This window comes from Gopherus flavomarginatus, chromosome 1, assembly GCF_025201925.1.
Source record: "Gopherus flavomarginatus isolate rGopFla2 chromosome 1, rGopFla2.mat.asm, whole genome shotgun sequence".
Lineage (NCBI taxonomy): Eukaryota > Metazoa > Chordata > Testudines > Testudinidae > Gopherus > Gopherus flavomarginatus.
Window position 1 is genome coordinate 209,413,233 of NC_066617.1, and position 15,091 is coordinate 209,428,323.

Consider the following 15,091-nt stretch of genomic DNA (forward strand, 5'->3'; position numbering starts at 1 on the left):
TTGACAGATGAAGGGCCTGGAGCTCCCCAAAGCAGTCTGGGCTCTCTGGGCAGCTCTTACCACAGCCCTACCTGCAGGGCCTTGGAGGAAGAAGAGGAGCAGGGGCTGGCGTCATAGAGGGGGACAAGGCTCCTGCATGTGTCTTGCTTTTGTCTTTCAAAAAGGTGATCACCCTACGTGGGGGAAGTGGGAGAAAGCTGAGAGCATGGCAGCTGGATCACAGTGACATCAGAGCATATGTGCCGTAACTGGTCAATGGACTTTATGCCCCCTTGCTCATGACCCCTGTCTCTGAGAGGGGGAGAGGAACCTTAGGCCTCCAGAGGCCTCCAGCACCTCATGGGAAAGAGAGCCCAGGTGGAGAGGCTTAGCCCCTCCGCACGCACATATTTCCTTTGAGGGAGTTTTGGGGATAGACTGTTGTTTAAAGACATTCATAAGTAAAGGGTAGTAGAAAGATGGTTTGCATAGAAGGGGAGAAAAACCATGAATAACTACAAAGATAATAGGCTACAATCTTAGAGTCAACTGGCTGAGAAACAAGGGAGTAAAGGGATCTTGGGAAGGAGGAGGCTTGATGAATTTGGAGAGGGGGGGAATTATGTGATAGGGGAATTTTTACAAATTTAAATGATCAGACCCTTCAAGTTATTTGCACTGTGAGCCCATGTAACTGCAAGACATTGTTACTGTTGCCCTATTTTCACATTCATGTGCTGCATCTCATCTTTACACTATAAGTTCTCCATGGACCATATATTTGCACAGCACCTAGCACAATGGGGCCTGGGTCTCCACTGTGGCCTTTGGGTGCTACCATCATACACACACAAGCAAATTCTAAGTTCAAAGCAAAGTGCCACCACTGTCTCACAGCAGCTAGAGACTGATCGTTCTCCACTCATACTCTGCAAGTGATCCAGTCAGTGAGTGTGGTACTTTACATAAGTACATGTAGCAGAATCAGACCCCAGATGTTACAAAAATGCATCTAGTTAAGATTTATTTACTCTTTTACTATAATTAACTTGCTTTGATGGCCTTGTATCAAAACCTCCTAATTGTCTTTTAAAGTTATTTTTGCTGTGTGAATGTATTAAATACTGAAGGCATATGAAAGATGTCTTGTAAAAGCATACAGTAAGTAGCCTTGAATTAACTGCTCATTTTGCTGATTGTTCATAGTAACTTTGTGTGTCCAAGACTTTGATACATTTCCAAAGCACTTCTGAAAATAAAGACTAGGGTTCAAATCCAACTCCCTTTTAAATCAGTAGGAGCTTTTCCTCTGACTTCAGTGAGATATGGATCTGGCAGATCACCATTTTTCTGAGCAATCTGTGAGGTTGTATTTTACCTCCCCTATATGAGACTTGGAATCATAACGATTAAAGTCACTTGCCAGCTGGTTTCCAAATTGGCAAAGGTGAATTTTCATTCAGTCACTGAGACTAGTGTCCACAAGCGATGAAAACTGCAAAAAAGAAAAAAAAACAAACATAAAAATATCCCAGCAACAACTGCCTAGCAGTAGCTGGCTCAGCCTAGATTACATGAAAATGGAGATTAAAGTTAAATGTTGGGTGCGTCTCTTCAGACCAAGGTACACTCAAGGTGAACACGCCTTATGGCTACCTTGTACCTACCCTAAAGTTAAACAGAGGAATTTGGCTTGCATTTTCCTGTACTGTGTGTAATCTTAGATTTCAGTTGCATGTAAGTGAGATACTGCTTCCCTTGCTATGTGCTTGCTCTTTGTTGAAAAGAAAAAAGCCAATATACATATTCTGAAATGCTTCCAAAGAAGTACCTGCAGAAGGTGGGCTTTAAATAGAGGTATCAGACACAGCTTGTCCCTTGATGATTAGACTACACCCAAATGCTGCTCTGAGGCACTGGTCAGCAACACAACAGTTAAATCCTATAGGTTTGCGGTGAGGCACATGGGATATAGGAGTTCAAACTATTCCTCTGTTGCACTCAATTTTTATTCATGTCAGTTGCAGCTCCCTAGAGCCCTGTAAAATGGTTGGTTGAGGCTTCTCTACCCTTTTTTAAAAATCCACTATGCAGTTATTGCATCTGTGTTCTCAGGCTAACACAGAACTAGACAAGTGAGAAGTAATTCAGAACAAGCCTCCCACACACACACACCCCGAAACATTTTCAGGATCACCCCTGCAAAAACATGTTGTGACAGTGTATCCCATAAGACTTTATGGGGTGGGGTACTCATAAATGTATGTATGATATAACTGGAATAGGGTTTTGCTACATATGCCATGTAACATATCTATGTAAAGGTTATAATCTACTGGTTATGTTCATCCTAGTTGTATGCAGGCACCATTTGTGTGGTCAAAGTTATGAACATAGGCTATACAATTGCTTGATTTCTAAGTAGCCTTAGTTAGAACATTTGGTCCCTTCTTGGGAAAGGAATGTACAAATTAAGTGCTCAATCCAGAAGCACTGAACAGACAAAAGAGCTTGGAAGGCTCCAAGCCACATAAGAAGTCTTCCTGGAGACATACAAGATACCACGTGGAAATTGGCTTCTGCCTGTAAAGACTGAGTCATGCATGGACATGTGACCTGGAGCTTTGGGGCAGGTAATTCAGACCCTGAGTCTTTGCTGGAGCAGACGGGAGTGTCTCGCTCAGCAAGACAGGGTTCTGGGGTCCCGAGCTGGAAGGGAAGGCAGGGGTAGAAGTAATCTTGGCACATCGAGTGGCAGCTCCCAAGGGGGTTTCTATGATTCAACCCATCACACATGTGTATGAAGGGTTTACCAACATAGAATATGAATAGTATGTAAAACCAGGTACATGTCTCAAAACCCCCTTATTTGCTGGAGTACCAAACATATACATTCTTATCTTTTTTTTTTTTTTTAAGGAAAAACAACAGCAAAGCAGCTGTCATTCATTAACCTAAAAAAAATCAAACGTGTGTCTCGTTTTCTTTTGAACATCTTAAGCAAAAAAATGAATTCTTGATTGGCCAAAGGCAAGCACAGTTTTCCATTTTATAATTACCAGTTCATGGTAGCACATTTTTAACTTTGCCTACTTTGGTGGTCGTCTCCTGCCATCCACTGATGATGGTGAAAGATTTTTTTGAAACACGCTGCATATTTAACTCTAAAACCACTAATCAGTTTGCTGAGATTGTAGCTTTTTTTTTAAAGGTGGTGTTGTCTGTGTATCTTTACACATAGCATGTCATGCCAAGTCTGTCATATATCTAAGGGATACTTTGACTATGATGTAATCCTGTGTCAATCCCAGTTCTTTCAATTGTGAGTTACCAATTTTTAAGCCGTTTAATCAGCTTGTTTAATAATCTAACAAATATACATGTCTTTAGTACAAAGATTTTCAAACACTGAGGCACTTATCAGGGAATTATAGAGAAAACCTAATTAAACTGAAGCCTCTTCACCTCCAGCCCCTTTTTGTGGGGGGGTGGGAGGTGGAGGTGGGGAAGGGTTGTGCATATTTTTTAAATAGCCATTGGATGAAAAGAATGGAACTCATGGCGACAGGCAAGAACTGAAAACATGCCAGTATGGTATTTATGCGTTTTACACATATACAATATGGTCCTAAAATCATCCTACAAATTAAACTTTAATCACAACTGCAAAACTGCACATGTAGAGACTAGAAATTCAGTTACCTCATGGAGAATGTTCAATTACTAGAATTATTAGACCATATCTTTAAGTCTTTTTCTTAGGCTAGCCCCCATCCCTTACAATGAACCCCCTTCCCACTTAACCCATCCTTATATTTTTTTCATCTTTACATCTCACTTTCTCTTTCAAGGATTGTCATCTGAACTTTCTATTAGTATATATTTTTAATTTAAAGAAAAACTGCAGTGATTATTATATAATCTTACTTAGTAAATAAGAATAGTTTAAAAGGAATTTCAAAGCAGTTTCTAGAAATATATCACTGTCTCAGTTCAGTGAATGGTACTGGTATGTCTCTTGGTGTTTGCCATTTTAATAATACATCAGACTGATTAGATCTATTAGAATAACCAAATGAGAAATTCATAACAATTAAACCATAAAGTAACTTTGAAACTCTGCTTCACAATGAAGTCTGAATTCTTTCCATCCTAATTTCCCACTAAATATCAAAATAGCAGCTTACAGTTGTTTTTATTTCTGACACTTAATATATTTTATTTGAATAATTTATTATTCTTTGTATCTAAATATGACCTCTAGAAATACTATTTTTGCTGCACTGCAATTTTCTTTTATGTACATTTAGTTCTGGTGAAAGTTTCTAGAATAGCCACCTTTGAAACCAAAGTATTCGGTGTATCCACAGCACAATATGGGCAGTGACAGTTCAAACTCCCTCACATTGTTTTACCATTGTCTCTCAACTTTGACCTAATCTCCACAGGTGACAGGGTAGTTCCGATTTCATACTTTTGCTCTCTGCAGAGATGGCAGGAAGGGTTTTTGTGATGTGGATAACTATCCGCTGGCAACTTGTCTGTGTCCAGACCTCATTACAAACATACCATCCTGCATGGTGATATTAGCTTGGACCAGCTTTGAATCACTGACTACAACTTCTCTATGTCATTATCAACTACTTGAGCTATCCAGCCCCCTACAACTGCTTTCTAAAAGAAGAAATATCTAGTTTGCTATAATTTTACAAAGAGCGGATATAAAATACTGGGTGTTTTGTAACATAACCACAAGAGGCAGCTGTTTAATAGCTCATAAGACAGGAAACCACAGCAGCACTTTATGTGCCTTTCCCCCTCATAAGCTGGTTATCTTCGTGAGACTGATTTGTGCAGAATGCTATTTTGGGTAAGGTGCACAAACAATACAAAACCTACCCCCTCTCTCTGGAGAGAGCTTTTGTGGGCTACCTTGTGTAATTTCTATATATTGTGACTTTGAAACACTAGATACATGTATAGATGGTCATAGATAGTCTGGGTTTACTTGATCCTGTCTCAGTGCAGGAGGCTGAACTAGATAATTTCTCAAGGTCCTTTCCGGCCAGATATTTCTGTGGTTCTATACCATACTGTGTCACAGCATATGCTGTGCTATGGTGCTGTACTGCATGTTTTAGTTGTAGCAACATGTGTGTTTAATTTAATAACCCATCAAAAAGCAATAAAGGAGACTGATAAACTATCTTCAAGACAGTCTCAGAATTTATGTGCAAAATTCAAAGCTATGTTTTGCTGATATTCAGAGCCAATCATTTACAACATCGTGACACAGGGCTGCTGCAAACATTTGGGCGACCTAGGCAGTCGCCTAGGGCACTAGGATTTGGGGGGCACCATTTTCTTTGGCAGTGACCATGGCGGCTGGATCTTCGGCCGTCTCGGTCACTGCTGGCATTTAGGTGGAGGGAGCTGGGGCAGGGGAGCGCGGGGAGGGCCACCTGAGCAAGTGGCGGGAGGGGGACAGCACGCAGGAGAACTCCTCGCCCCAGCTCACCTCTGCCCCACCTTCTCCTTGAGCATGCCATGGCTGCTTCACTTCTCCTACCTCCCAGGTTTGCGGCACCAATCAGCTTAGGTGCCAGTCAGCTTAGGCGCCGCAAGCCTGGGAGGCAGGAGTAGTGAAGCAGCCACAGGGTGCTTGGGGTGAAGGCAGGGCAGGGGTGAGCTGGAGCGGGGGGGTGCCTCAGGGGGGAGGGGGGGAGCTGCCACAGAGAGGGGCACCTCAGAGCGGGGGCACGGGGGAGGAGGGCGCAAGGTGGAAGTTTCACCTAGGGCGCGAAACATCCTTGCACCGGCCCTTCCATGACATATCTGAGTCAAACTAAGGTATATTTTCAACAAGATACAAGTGGATCTGGCCTAGATCTCTCTTAATAATGAAAACGGAGCATACTTGAAAAATCACCAGATATTTGTTTGTCAATTTAGTTAATAAAGAAATCTGAAGATAGCTGTGTAGTGGAGTATTTAACTTGAATGTGCACAGATCTAGGAGGAGAATAAACTTCTTGTACTCTGATCCCTGGAAAGGAAGTATAAAAATAGTCACTGATTTGAATTTCCTCCTCTGCAATTTTGCTGCTAGTATCACCCGTCAATTTTTAATTCCTGTAGCACTCTGTATTATAGGTCTTCTTGCTGCTTTTTCTTTACATGAGATGTGTAGGTGCCAAAAAGCATACCTGCACATCATCCCAAATCCTACTTGCCTTTTACATCTGAAAGGGACTGAATGCAACCAGAAGAGACCATTGTTCTTTTTCATTAAATACAGTAAGTTCTGAGTACCAACGAAGAGATGATAGAAAGTAATTGCTGTTAATATAAAATACTATACAAGAGTCCATGGGATGGGGTACATGATTCTGTGGAGCAGGAATTTGAAATCAAGTTTCAAAAGTTCAGTGAATCAGTGCTATCTTCAGGTTCGCAGTTCTTCTCTCTGAAAATAAAAAACATTTTTGCATCTTTTAAAATATTAATCTTACTGCTTCATGAAATAGTTCTAAAGTCACAAGATTTCTTTAATCCACATGGCACAGTAAATGACTGCTGAAATTACCTCTAATTCTAGATCGTGGTAAGAACTCTTCAGAAAAATATGCCCTGCACCGAAAGAAGGTACAGTCTAACTCCCATTCTATTTACTGAGAATCTGAACAAACAACATTCTGCTCACCAAATGTCATTGATACTTTTGAATGCTTTAATCCAGTGGTTCTCAACCTTTGCTGGGAATTGAAGGTGGGGTACAGAACAACTGGGACTAAGTGTAGGAGCTCTGGTGCTGTATGAGGAGGCTGAAGGCCACATTAGGAGGGCTGAAGGAAGTACTGTGTATGGGTGCAGGTGGTTGGTACTAGGTGCTAGGAAGGGCTTTGGTTTTGTTGCTGGGGTGGGGACACTTCACATTAATTCAAGTTTAACTGGCAATGCATAATATTCCTCAGGGTGTAACTCATTCAGATTAATAATAGATCAGTTCCATTCTGACAAGACCTGATGTGGTTTCATTTCCTCCCCATTGGGATATGTCATTAATAGGGGTGAGGGTGCTGGGTGGAAAACCTAGTCTTAATGTTGAGAAAAAAACCTTATTAAACAACACAACTGACTCTCCTCAGGTAGTATAGGTTTATAAAAAGTAATTTCATTATGATTACAGCCAACAGAGGTTTAGCAAAGCATTTGAGTGCTTCTAGAAATCTGAGACTGAGTTTGACTGTGTCTAAATGAAGTTTTGGATTAGAAAATGGAATGTACATGCAAATGCCACATCCCTAGACAGTGCCTGGCTTCTGGTCTTGCCAGGTTTAGCCCTTTAAGGGTATCATCTCTGTGACAACTTGGGGAATCTATGTGCAGCTTATTAATTCTTGTTGATTTTATGAAACTGCAGTATCATTGAATCCCTTGGTGTATGCAGAATCCATCATCTGCCATCAGGGCTATAGCACTTCTCTCCCAGACCAGGGACAATGTAGATTATTAAACCTTGATGATGTCTCCATTCAAATGGGAACCCTTAGGAGAATGAATTGGATGAAGCTGTGAAAAACAGCAAAGGGGGCCATTGGGAGCACAGGAGAGAGACAAGCTATCCACTCTCAAGTGTTCAGCTGTGTGGTACCCAGTACAGCCCACAGCCATCCAAAGCTGCAGTTGTGGGGAAACTCCTGTGCTATAGCATGGTCAGTGCAGATGGAATCTTCAGGGAATTTAGCTGCTAAAATCTAAGGTCTCTATTCAGCATGGGTGAACTATGATTTTTCTAAAGCTAAACTATGATTTGGCCAAATTTGGGCAGAATTTCACAGGGATAGTAAAAGACACATCCCTGACACAGAGGCCACTGCCATGAAAATTTCAAATTCCTTCTGTAAAGCATGGAGGTGATCAAGCAGTTCAAAGAAAAGGTCACCAAAATTTTTTAACTTGAGCAAAACAATGACTGTTTTTTCCCTAGCCTTGTTCTCGGAAATGGTTGAACTGTTTTGGCTCAATGTTCCAAAAAATTCAGTCTGAGGCAGACACCCAGCATGGATAATTTCAACTCAAGCAATTAGAGAGTGGCAAAGTTATAAATGACTGAAAAACAGGGTCTTATAATGGCAAGTGTTGGGCAACCTTAATAGTAGGGAGTGCTACTACCCACACCAATAATATATCAAGCTATTACCGGGGCACAATTATACCAGATTTAAACAAAGTCTAGAAACTAGTAATCCACTTTGTAAGAAATTATAAAAGTGAAATATATACTTTATTGCTAAAGCTTATTTTTCTTTTTGAGAAATAAAACATCTTCACATCATCAGCTACCACTAGCAATTGCCTGGTAGTCATCCTAAGTGGTCATCCCTGCCATTCTCTTTGTGTCTCCCAGACACAACTAAAATGTTGACTGCTCCAGTAAGGTAGCTGCACTGCCTGTACAGGCATTGTTGGAGTCCTCTCATTCTGAGCAATAGACCTACTTGAAGTAAGAGCAAAATCTGATTATCAGACAAAAGATGGGAGGGGAAAAACAAACCTCCATTTGTTCATGTATCCAGTCAAGAAATGAGGAGGTACGGCTGTAGACTCCTGGTTTATTTACTTCTGCACAGCCCATCCCAAAGCTGGTAGTTCCTACCAGCTTCCAGGTGTTCATATCTTTACAGGCTAAGGGTCCCCCACTATCTCCCTGAAGGACCGAAGAAATAAAACAAATTTGGTCAACATCTCCAAAAAAGAAACAATTAGAGGAGCTATGTATTTTGGAGTATAGCAAGTAAGACTGGTTAAAAGAGTTTCTTAATTCCTCTCCCTTCTGAATCTTACAAAAAACATACACTACAGGAACTTTGATTTTCACAGACAAGTGACTTTTCTCTAGGGTAGACAAGTACACATGAAATTACATCTCTCTTTACTGTGAAAAAGTGTTATCTGCCATTTCTCATTCATATGTGCAAAGATGTAGTAGGTGTTAGAGCTGGTAGGGAATCTTCCATGGGAATGATTTTCTCACAGAAAATGCATTTCCATGAAATCAAAATTTTCCTATGGAAATTTTTTATTTTGTTGAAAGTTTTCATTAGGAAAAGCAAAATGGCATATTTTGTTTTTGGTTGGTTCCACTTGAATCAAAATATTTTGAGTTGTTGAACAAACCCAACGTTGAACAATCTTCATTTAGAGTCAGCTCAACATTAAACTGCATTTCTCTATTGTGATGTGTTGCCTCATGGGAATTGTCATTCAGGCCCCCATCCTCTCTTATGGGCTGAGCATCCTGACTGGATTACATCTCCTATGATGCAGCAATGTTCTTACTGAGCGGCATGGTGCATAATGGGAGTCGCATGACTACAGGAGCCGTAACAGAAATTTAGTCAGGCCAAGGAGCTTGGCCCATAGAGAAGAATGGAGGCATCTGTCAACTTGAATTACAACTCCCATAAGAAAATGTACCATAATAGGGAAATGTAGTTTAATGTTGAACTGACTTGAAACAAAATATTTTGGGTCAGTTCAACAAACCAAACTATTTCTATTTGGGAACGTTGAAATGTTTTGTTTTGATGTAAAACGTTGAAAATGCCAAATCAAAAATTTTCAGAACTTCTTTATTCTTTGAAAAATTTTGATATTTCAATTTATTGTCCCAATTCAAGATAAAAACAAATATTGAAAGATCAGAATTTCTCATGGGATGGCAATTCTGATTTTTGCTTAGCTCTACTCAGCATTCACACTACATGCGACAGTCAAATCAAAGACTCCCAGAGCAGATGTCAGCAGTGTTCAGTGCTCCTACAATTGTGGGGCACTGTTGCCCCATGATTTTTTCACTGTTTAATGGTTTGAGAAGTAGAAGCCCTGAATTTAAATCTCCAGATTGGGGTCTTTATCAGGTTGGAACAAAAATTACTTGAGGATTCTTTGGGATAGATCAATAAAGAGTGTATTTAGAGTTGCATAGGGATTGGGTATCTGCTTTTCCTAACTGTTTATGGGAAATCCACAAATATCAATTTACATGTGGGTATGCTGAGGCCCAAGAGGACCCATCGTGAATGATTCACTACTGGAAATGCCATCCATGAAGTTGCATTACTACACCTGCCAACCAGGGCTGCTTGACCCAATGACTCATAAGTACTGCTTTCCGGGTAGCATTTCCTTTGTTTATTATGGTCATGTCTAGGAACTAACCAAGACTGAAGCCCCATTCTGCCATTAACTGTATGAACACAGAATAATTGATGTGAATAGTCAAATTCCTGATCTACGGTGCTACTAGTATGTCCATGGTTCGACTATGATGACAATACTTGAAGGCATTCTAACTATCCTGTATCTATTAAGCCCATCTCTTTTTCTATTTAACTCAACATTGTTAGCAGTTCCAGAGGGAGTTCTTTACGTCAGGGGATGTCACTTCCAAGCATGAATATTCAGTGCAAACAGCAGGGCTAGTAAACTGATACATTTTATCCCTTTCCCTTGCTTTCATTTGTGAGCTTCTTAGGGCAGGGCAGTATTACTAGCATTGCTCTATATTTAGACAGCACAGAGTAGTATATTGTAGGTGCTCATCATTATCACTAGGGCAAATCCCAAAGGGATGTAACCTCTTCGCAGATCAAGAGCCATCAGGATCAAACTCTAGCTAGGTCCTTAAGATAGCCTGGCTGGATGTTGAGTTTATGTCCATCACTGATGATCTTACTGCGACAACAAAGCTTTTGGTATCCCTGTGATCACTGGCCACATAGTGGCACTCTTTGGTAAAGACACTTTGTAATTCATTGTTTTTGTGGGTGCTACCATAATACAAATACTTTATGACTTTTGATCACTAACCTGGGTTGGTTTTGAGCCAGTGATTTATAGATATTGTGAAAGACTCCATAGTTCATTACCAATCCTCTGAGTCAGGGCCAGTGCAACCATTTAGGAGACCTAGGCGGTCGCCTAGGGCACTAGGATTTGGGGGGCACCATTTTCTTCAGCAGCAACCGCAGTGGCCAGATCTTCCGACGCCCTGGTCACCGCTGGCATTTAGGCAGAGGGAGCTAGAGCAGGGGAGCACAGGGAGCGCCACCTGAGCAAGTGGTGGGGAGGGGGAGCACGCAAGGGAACTACTCGCCCCAGCTCATCCCTGCCCCGCCTCCTCCCCGAGCACACCGTGACTGCTTCACTTCTCCCACCTCCCAGGCTTGTGGCGCCTAAGCTGATTGGCGCTGCAAGCCTGGTAGGCAGGAGAAGTGAAGTGGTGACAGTGTGCTCTGGGAGGAGGTGGGGCAAGGGTGAGCTGCTTCACTTCTCCCGTCTCCCAGGCTTGCAGCGCCAATCAGTTTAGGTGCAGGGATGAGGTGGGGCAGGAGGGGTGCCTCAGGGCGGGGGGGGCGGGTTGGGGAGGGCGCAAGATGGGAGTTTCACCTAGGGCTTGAAACATCCTTGCACCAGCCCTGCTCTGAGTTATCTAGTTTTAGTTTTTCCAAATCTAGTTTTCTTCCAGACTTACACATTTCCATTTCTCACTTGAAAGTGAAATGCTCTTATTGCTGTGTGTTAACCATGGAGTTTCTGCACCTTGCAGCTCTTATGAACTCTTCACCTTGCCAGTGGTTGTGAGCAGGGCAGAGTGGATGGCACCATGCTTAAGCACATACGAGAAGTTTGAAAATATCTTAAGTACATTTTTCTTTAGAACTGTAAATGCACCTTCTGCTGTAGCCGGTAAAGTACACAGATTAAAAGAAGGAAGGGAGCCATACTTTATGAATGCAAACAGTCACAGTATCTCTTATACACACATAGTAAATATCTGCAAATATTTCCTGAGAAAAAGGAAGGGAGTTCTCTCTTGAGAATATGTTACTTTTATTTTTACAACCAATGTTAACCAATGCAATTGTAGTTAAGAAACGTCCATACCTGGCAGGTATCCACACCTCCCTCTAAAAAACCTGCACAAAGCATTGAAGAAGTTATGAGTCCCCCATAGACGTCCCTGTGATTGCAAACCTTATTAGAAATCAAAGGAACACCAGCGAAATTCATGGTCTCTGAAGTATCATCTGTTTAAAAACATAGATAATTCTTTTTTTTTTAAGTCCTACAGTTTTTACAGTGCTATTATTTTCTTGAAACCAATGTCTTATAGTAAAGAACAAAAGTTTAAGGATATGAAGAATTAGCAAGACAAAGATAAAAGAACATGGTTTAACCTTAACATGATAATACACAAACAGGAAATCTAGACGTCCTGTCACTTGCCTACATTACCCAATAACGAGCTACAGCATATAGCCATGAAAGTTGTGCATTATGTGGTCTACAAACTTGACAACTGATGATGATATAAAGAACTTCAGAGCTAGTCAAACTATTCATTACTAACAATACTTGTTAATTCAGCCCTCAGTTTAGTTAGCAAATTATTTGCAAATAAGTGTAATTTTCTTTGAGTGTATGCATAATTTGTAACTATTGACCAAATTGTTTGGATAAACTGTTTCCACAATAGGTGGTGGTCACAAACTTTTTGCTTTGACTGTTTAGTTGTTAATATATGGAGATATACCTATCACATAGAACTGGAAGGGATCCTGAAAGGTCATTGAGTCCAGCCCCCTGCCTTCAGTAGCAGGACCAAATACTGATTTTGCCCCAGATCCCTTAGTGACCCCATCAAGGATTGAACTCACATCTCCGGGTTTCAGAGACCAATGCTCAAACCACTGAGCTATTCCTGTTCACCTTGTGTAATTGGTTGCCTGTCTCCCTTCCTTTGATTTTCCTATGGCACCTCTCACCTTGGCTTTACATAGGTCCCATAATGTTTCTGCTCTCTGACTGAATGATTGAAACATTTTAAAGAGATGCCTAATGAACAGTAAATAGTGCCCTTCCAGCATGAGTATTCAAAAACATTCACTTTCATGGAGTGATTCATCCAATAGTTGATGAATATAATGACAACCATGATTCATTGTAAATTCACATTTTCTTTGTTATCCAGCCAGCTCTAAAATATATCAATGTAGGCAATGTACATTTGGTTCTTGGATCATGCTGTACTTCCTCTACTTGAAACCAATCAAATTAGGTAAATTAATAATACTCTGGGTGGTATTTGCTAGAGATGAAATTCAGCTCTGTGAATAACCCTACTTTTGAGGCTTTAAGTGGTACATATGCCTTTTTTGGACCCTCTGCACATGGGTGAATTTTACCCTAGATTATTGCTATATGTAAGAATAGCATTGAGTTCCAGATTTTTCTCAAGATTTAATGCTGTACACTGCAATTGCAACTGCCAAACCACCTCTTTCCCTGTGTGACACCAGAGTGGTTGAGACCAGCTGGGGTGCTCAAAGTAAGTCACTAGATTTATTTAAGAGGGCTAGTAGCAGGGCATTTCAGTGGACGGACCTTCATGCTGGAACTCACTTCTGCACTTACTCCACATGACTTTTTTCAGTGCATAGAATTTATAAAGGACATTAAAAATACTCACCTCCTTCTGCTGTAGCTCCCCATCCTGATATCCAGCACATTTTCCCTTCTGGAAAATGTTCACCAAAATTAGGCAGACAAATCGGTTCTATCAGGCCTATTTAAAAAGAAACAATTGCTCTTAAAATATGCAGAGGAAGACCTACATGGGGGCGGAGTGGTATTTGTGTTCAGATGTGTATTATTCCATATATCTGATACTGACCTCCTTAGTAAAATGCTTTGAGATCTACTGATGAACAACGGTATATAATAGCTAAGTACTATTATTATTACATGTAAAGTAATTGGGTCAGATCCTCAGCTGGTGTAGATCAATTTACACCCGCAGGGGAAATGTCTTGAAACGTTTAAAACAAGAAAGTGTAACTTCAGAAAAGCTGTAGCTGCAGTAAATGGGCTTTTGATAGGAACAGCTCTAAAGTTGCTATAATGCCAGATCTGGAAAGTTGGGTTTTTTTAATTATTATTCCGCCTTTACTTTAATGAGAGTTTTATGAATGAGTAAGGGCTTCAAGATTTGTCTTGAGGTAAACATGTAATGAAAATCAATCCATCTAAAAAAAGAATAGTCTCCTCCCACGTGCAAAATTCAAAACAGTATCTAAAAAATAGTCTTGCTAAAGTACATAGTAACTTATGTATAAATCATGGGAGCACACCACTGCCCTCTACTGACTAGACTGCCGGGGCTCTGCAAGTGCTTTTATCTTTCTTCAGTCGGCTGAACGTACAGGGTTAGGATTTAGGGCACTGAATGTTGTGCAATTTATTTGATGCACTTTACCAGTGACTGTGGTATCACTGTATGTCTGCAGCTGCACATCGCAACATGTTTAAATGAACTGGCAGTAAGAAAGGGAAGTTTCATTGCACAAATACCAGTAGCACTCAGGGGCTCTCAAACAGTTCAGTTCTCCAGCATGAAATTATCTCTGTGCAGAACATCTGGCCATAAGTATGTAGCCTTCCAAGTTCCTTTAGATACATTCCAGCTGTTCTGATCATATTGTGAATAAATTTCAGAGATAGTCATGTATTGCAGAATGCTTATAAACTTGATAGTTTCCTAAACTTTTTTTTTTAAATATGATAGTTGAGATTTGAAAAAAACCTGAAGCTTAATTTTTATTTAACCACAGAGTAGATGTGGTTTCTAAAGAAGAGCCAATTAGGGAACTAGAAAACATGGCGATGAGAAGTGAGAACATTTGTAGAACTACCCCCATGAGGAAAGGTGTCATCTTTGGGGAGACATTTGTAGATTATTTGAAAACAGCACAATGCTCTTTTTACAAATGTTTCTATATTTTGGTTCACCAGCCACGTCAGTTGAAGTTGGCATCCTGATCTGAAAGTAAGAGTGATGTTTATTTTGTTTTTAATTTAAATGCATCACTTTATTTTAATTGTCTTGACTTTTATTTGAAATGTTAATACTCTTGAAAAGTGCCAGATTCAAAACCTTGGGTACTGCACACCTCCATTTATTCACAGAAATTAGTATAGCAGGGGCACAGGCAGCATAAACTTCATACCTTAGTCTCAGCTGTGAGCTGGAAGGGTGAGAGGCTAG

At 40.6% G+C, this 15,091-nt stretch overlaps 1 protein-coding gene across 2 annotated transcripts in view; it reads right to left on the bottom strand.

Moving 5' to 3' along the window:
* Positions 1-5,867: 5,867 nt before the first annotated feature.
* The window catches only part of TMPRSS3 (transmembrane serine protease 3), a 31,933-nt gene continuing 22,709 nt past the window's right edge, over positions 5,868-15,091 (bottom strand). Inside the window, exons 10-13 of one of the 2 annotated variants that reach the window (XM_050936636.1) lie at positions 13,517-13,612; positions 12,022-12,074; positions 8,537-8,689; positions 5,868-6,445 (exon numbers count right to left, since the gene is read on the bottom strand). In XM_050936636.1, coding sequence (XP_050792593.1) covers positions 6,425-6,445; positions 8,537-8,689; positions 12,022-12,074; positions 13,517-13,612 — 323 coding nt within the window. In that variant the 3' untranslated portion in view covers positions 5,868-6,424. Of the gene's footprint in view, positions 6,446-8,536; positions 8,690-11,931; positions 12,075-13,516; positions 13,613-15,091 lie in introns of both variants that reach the window. The other variant, XM_050936635.1, reaches the window with a different exon arrangement.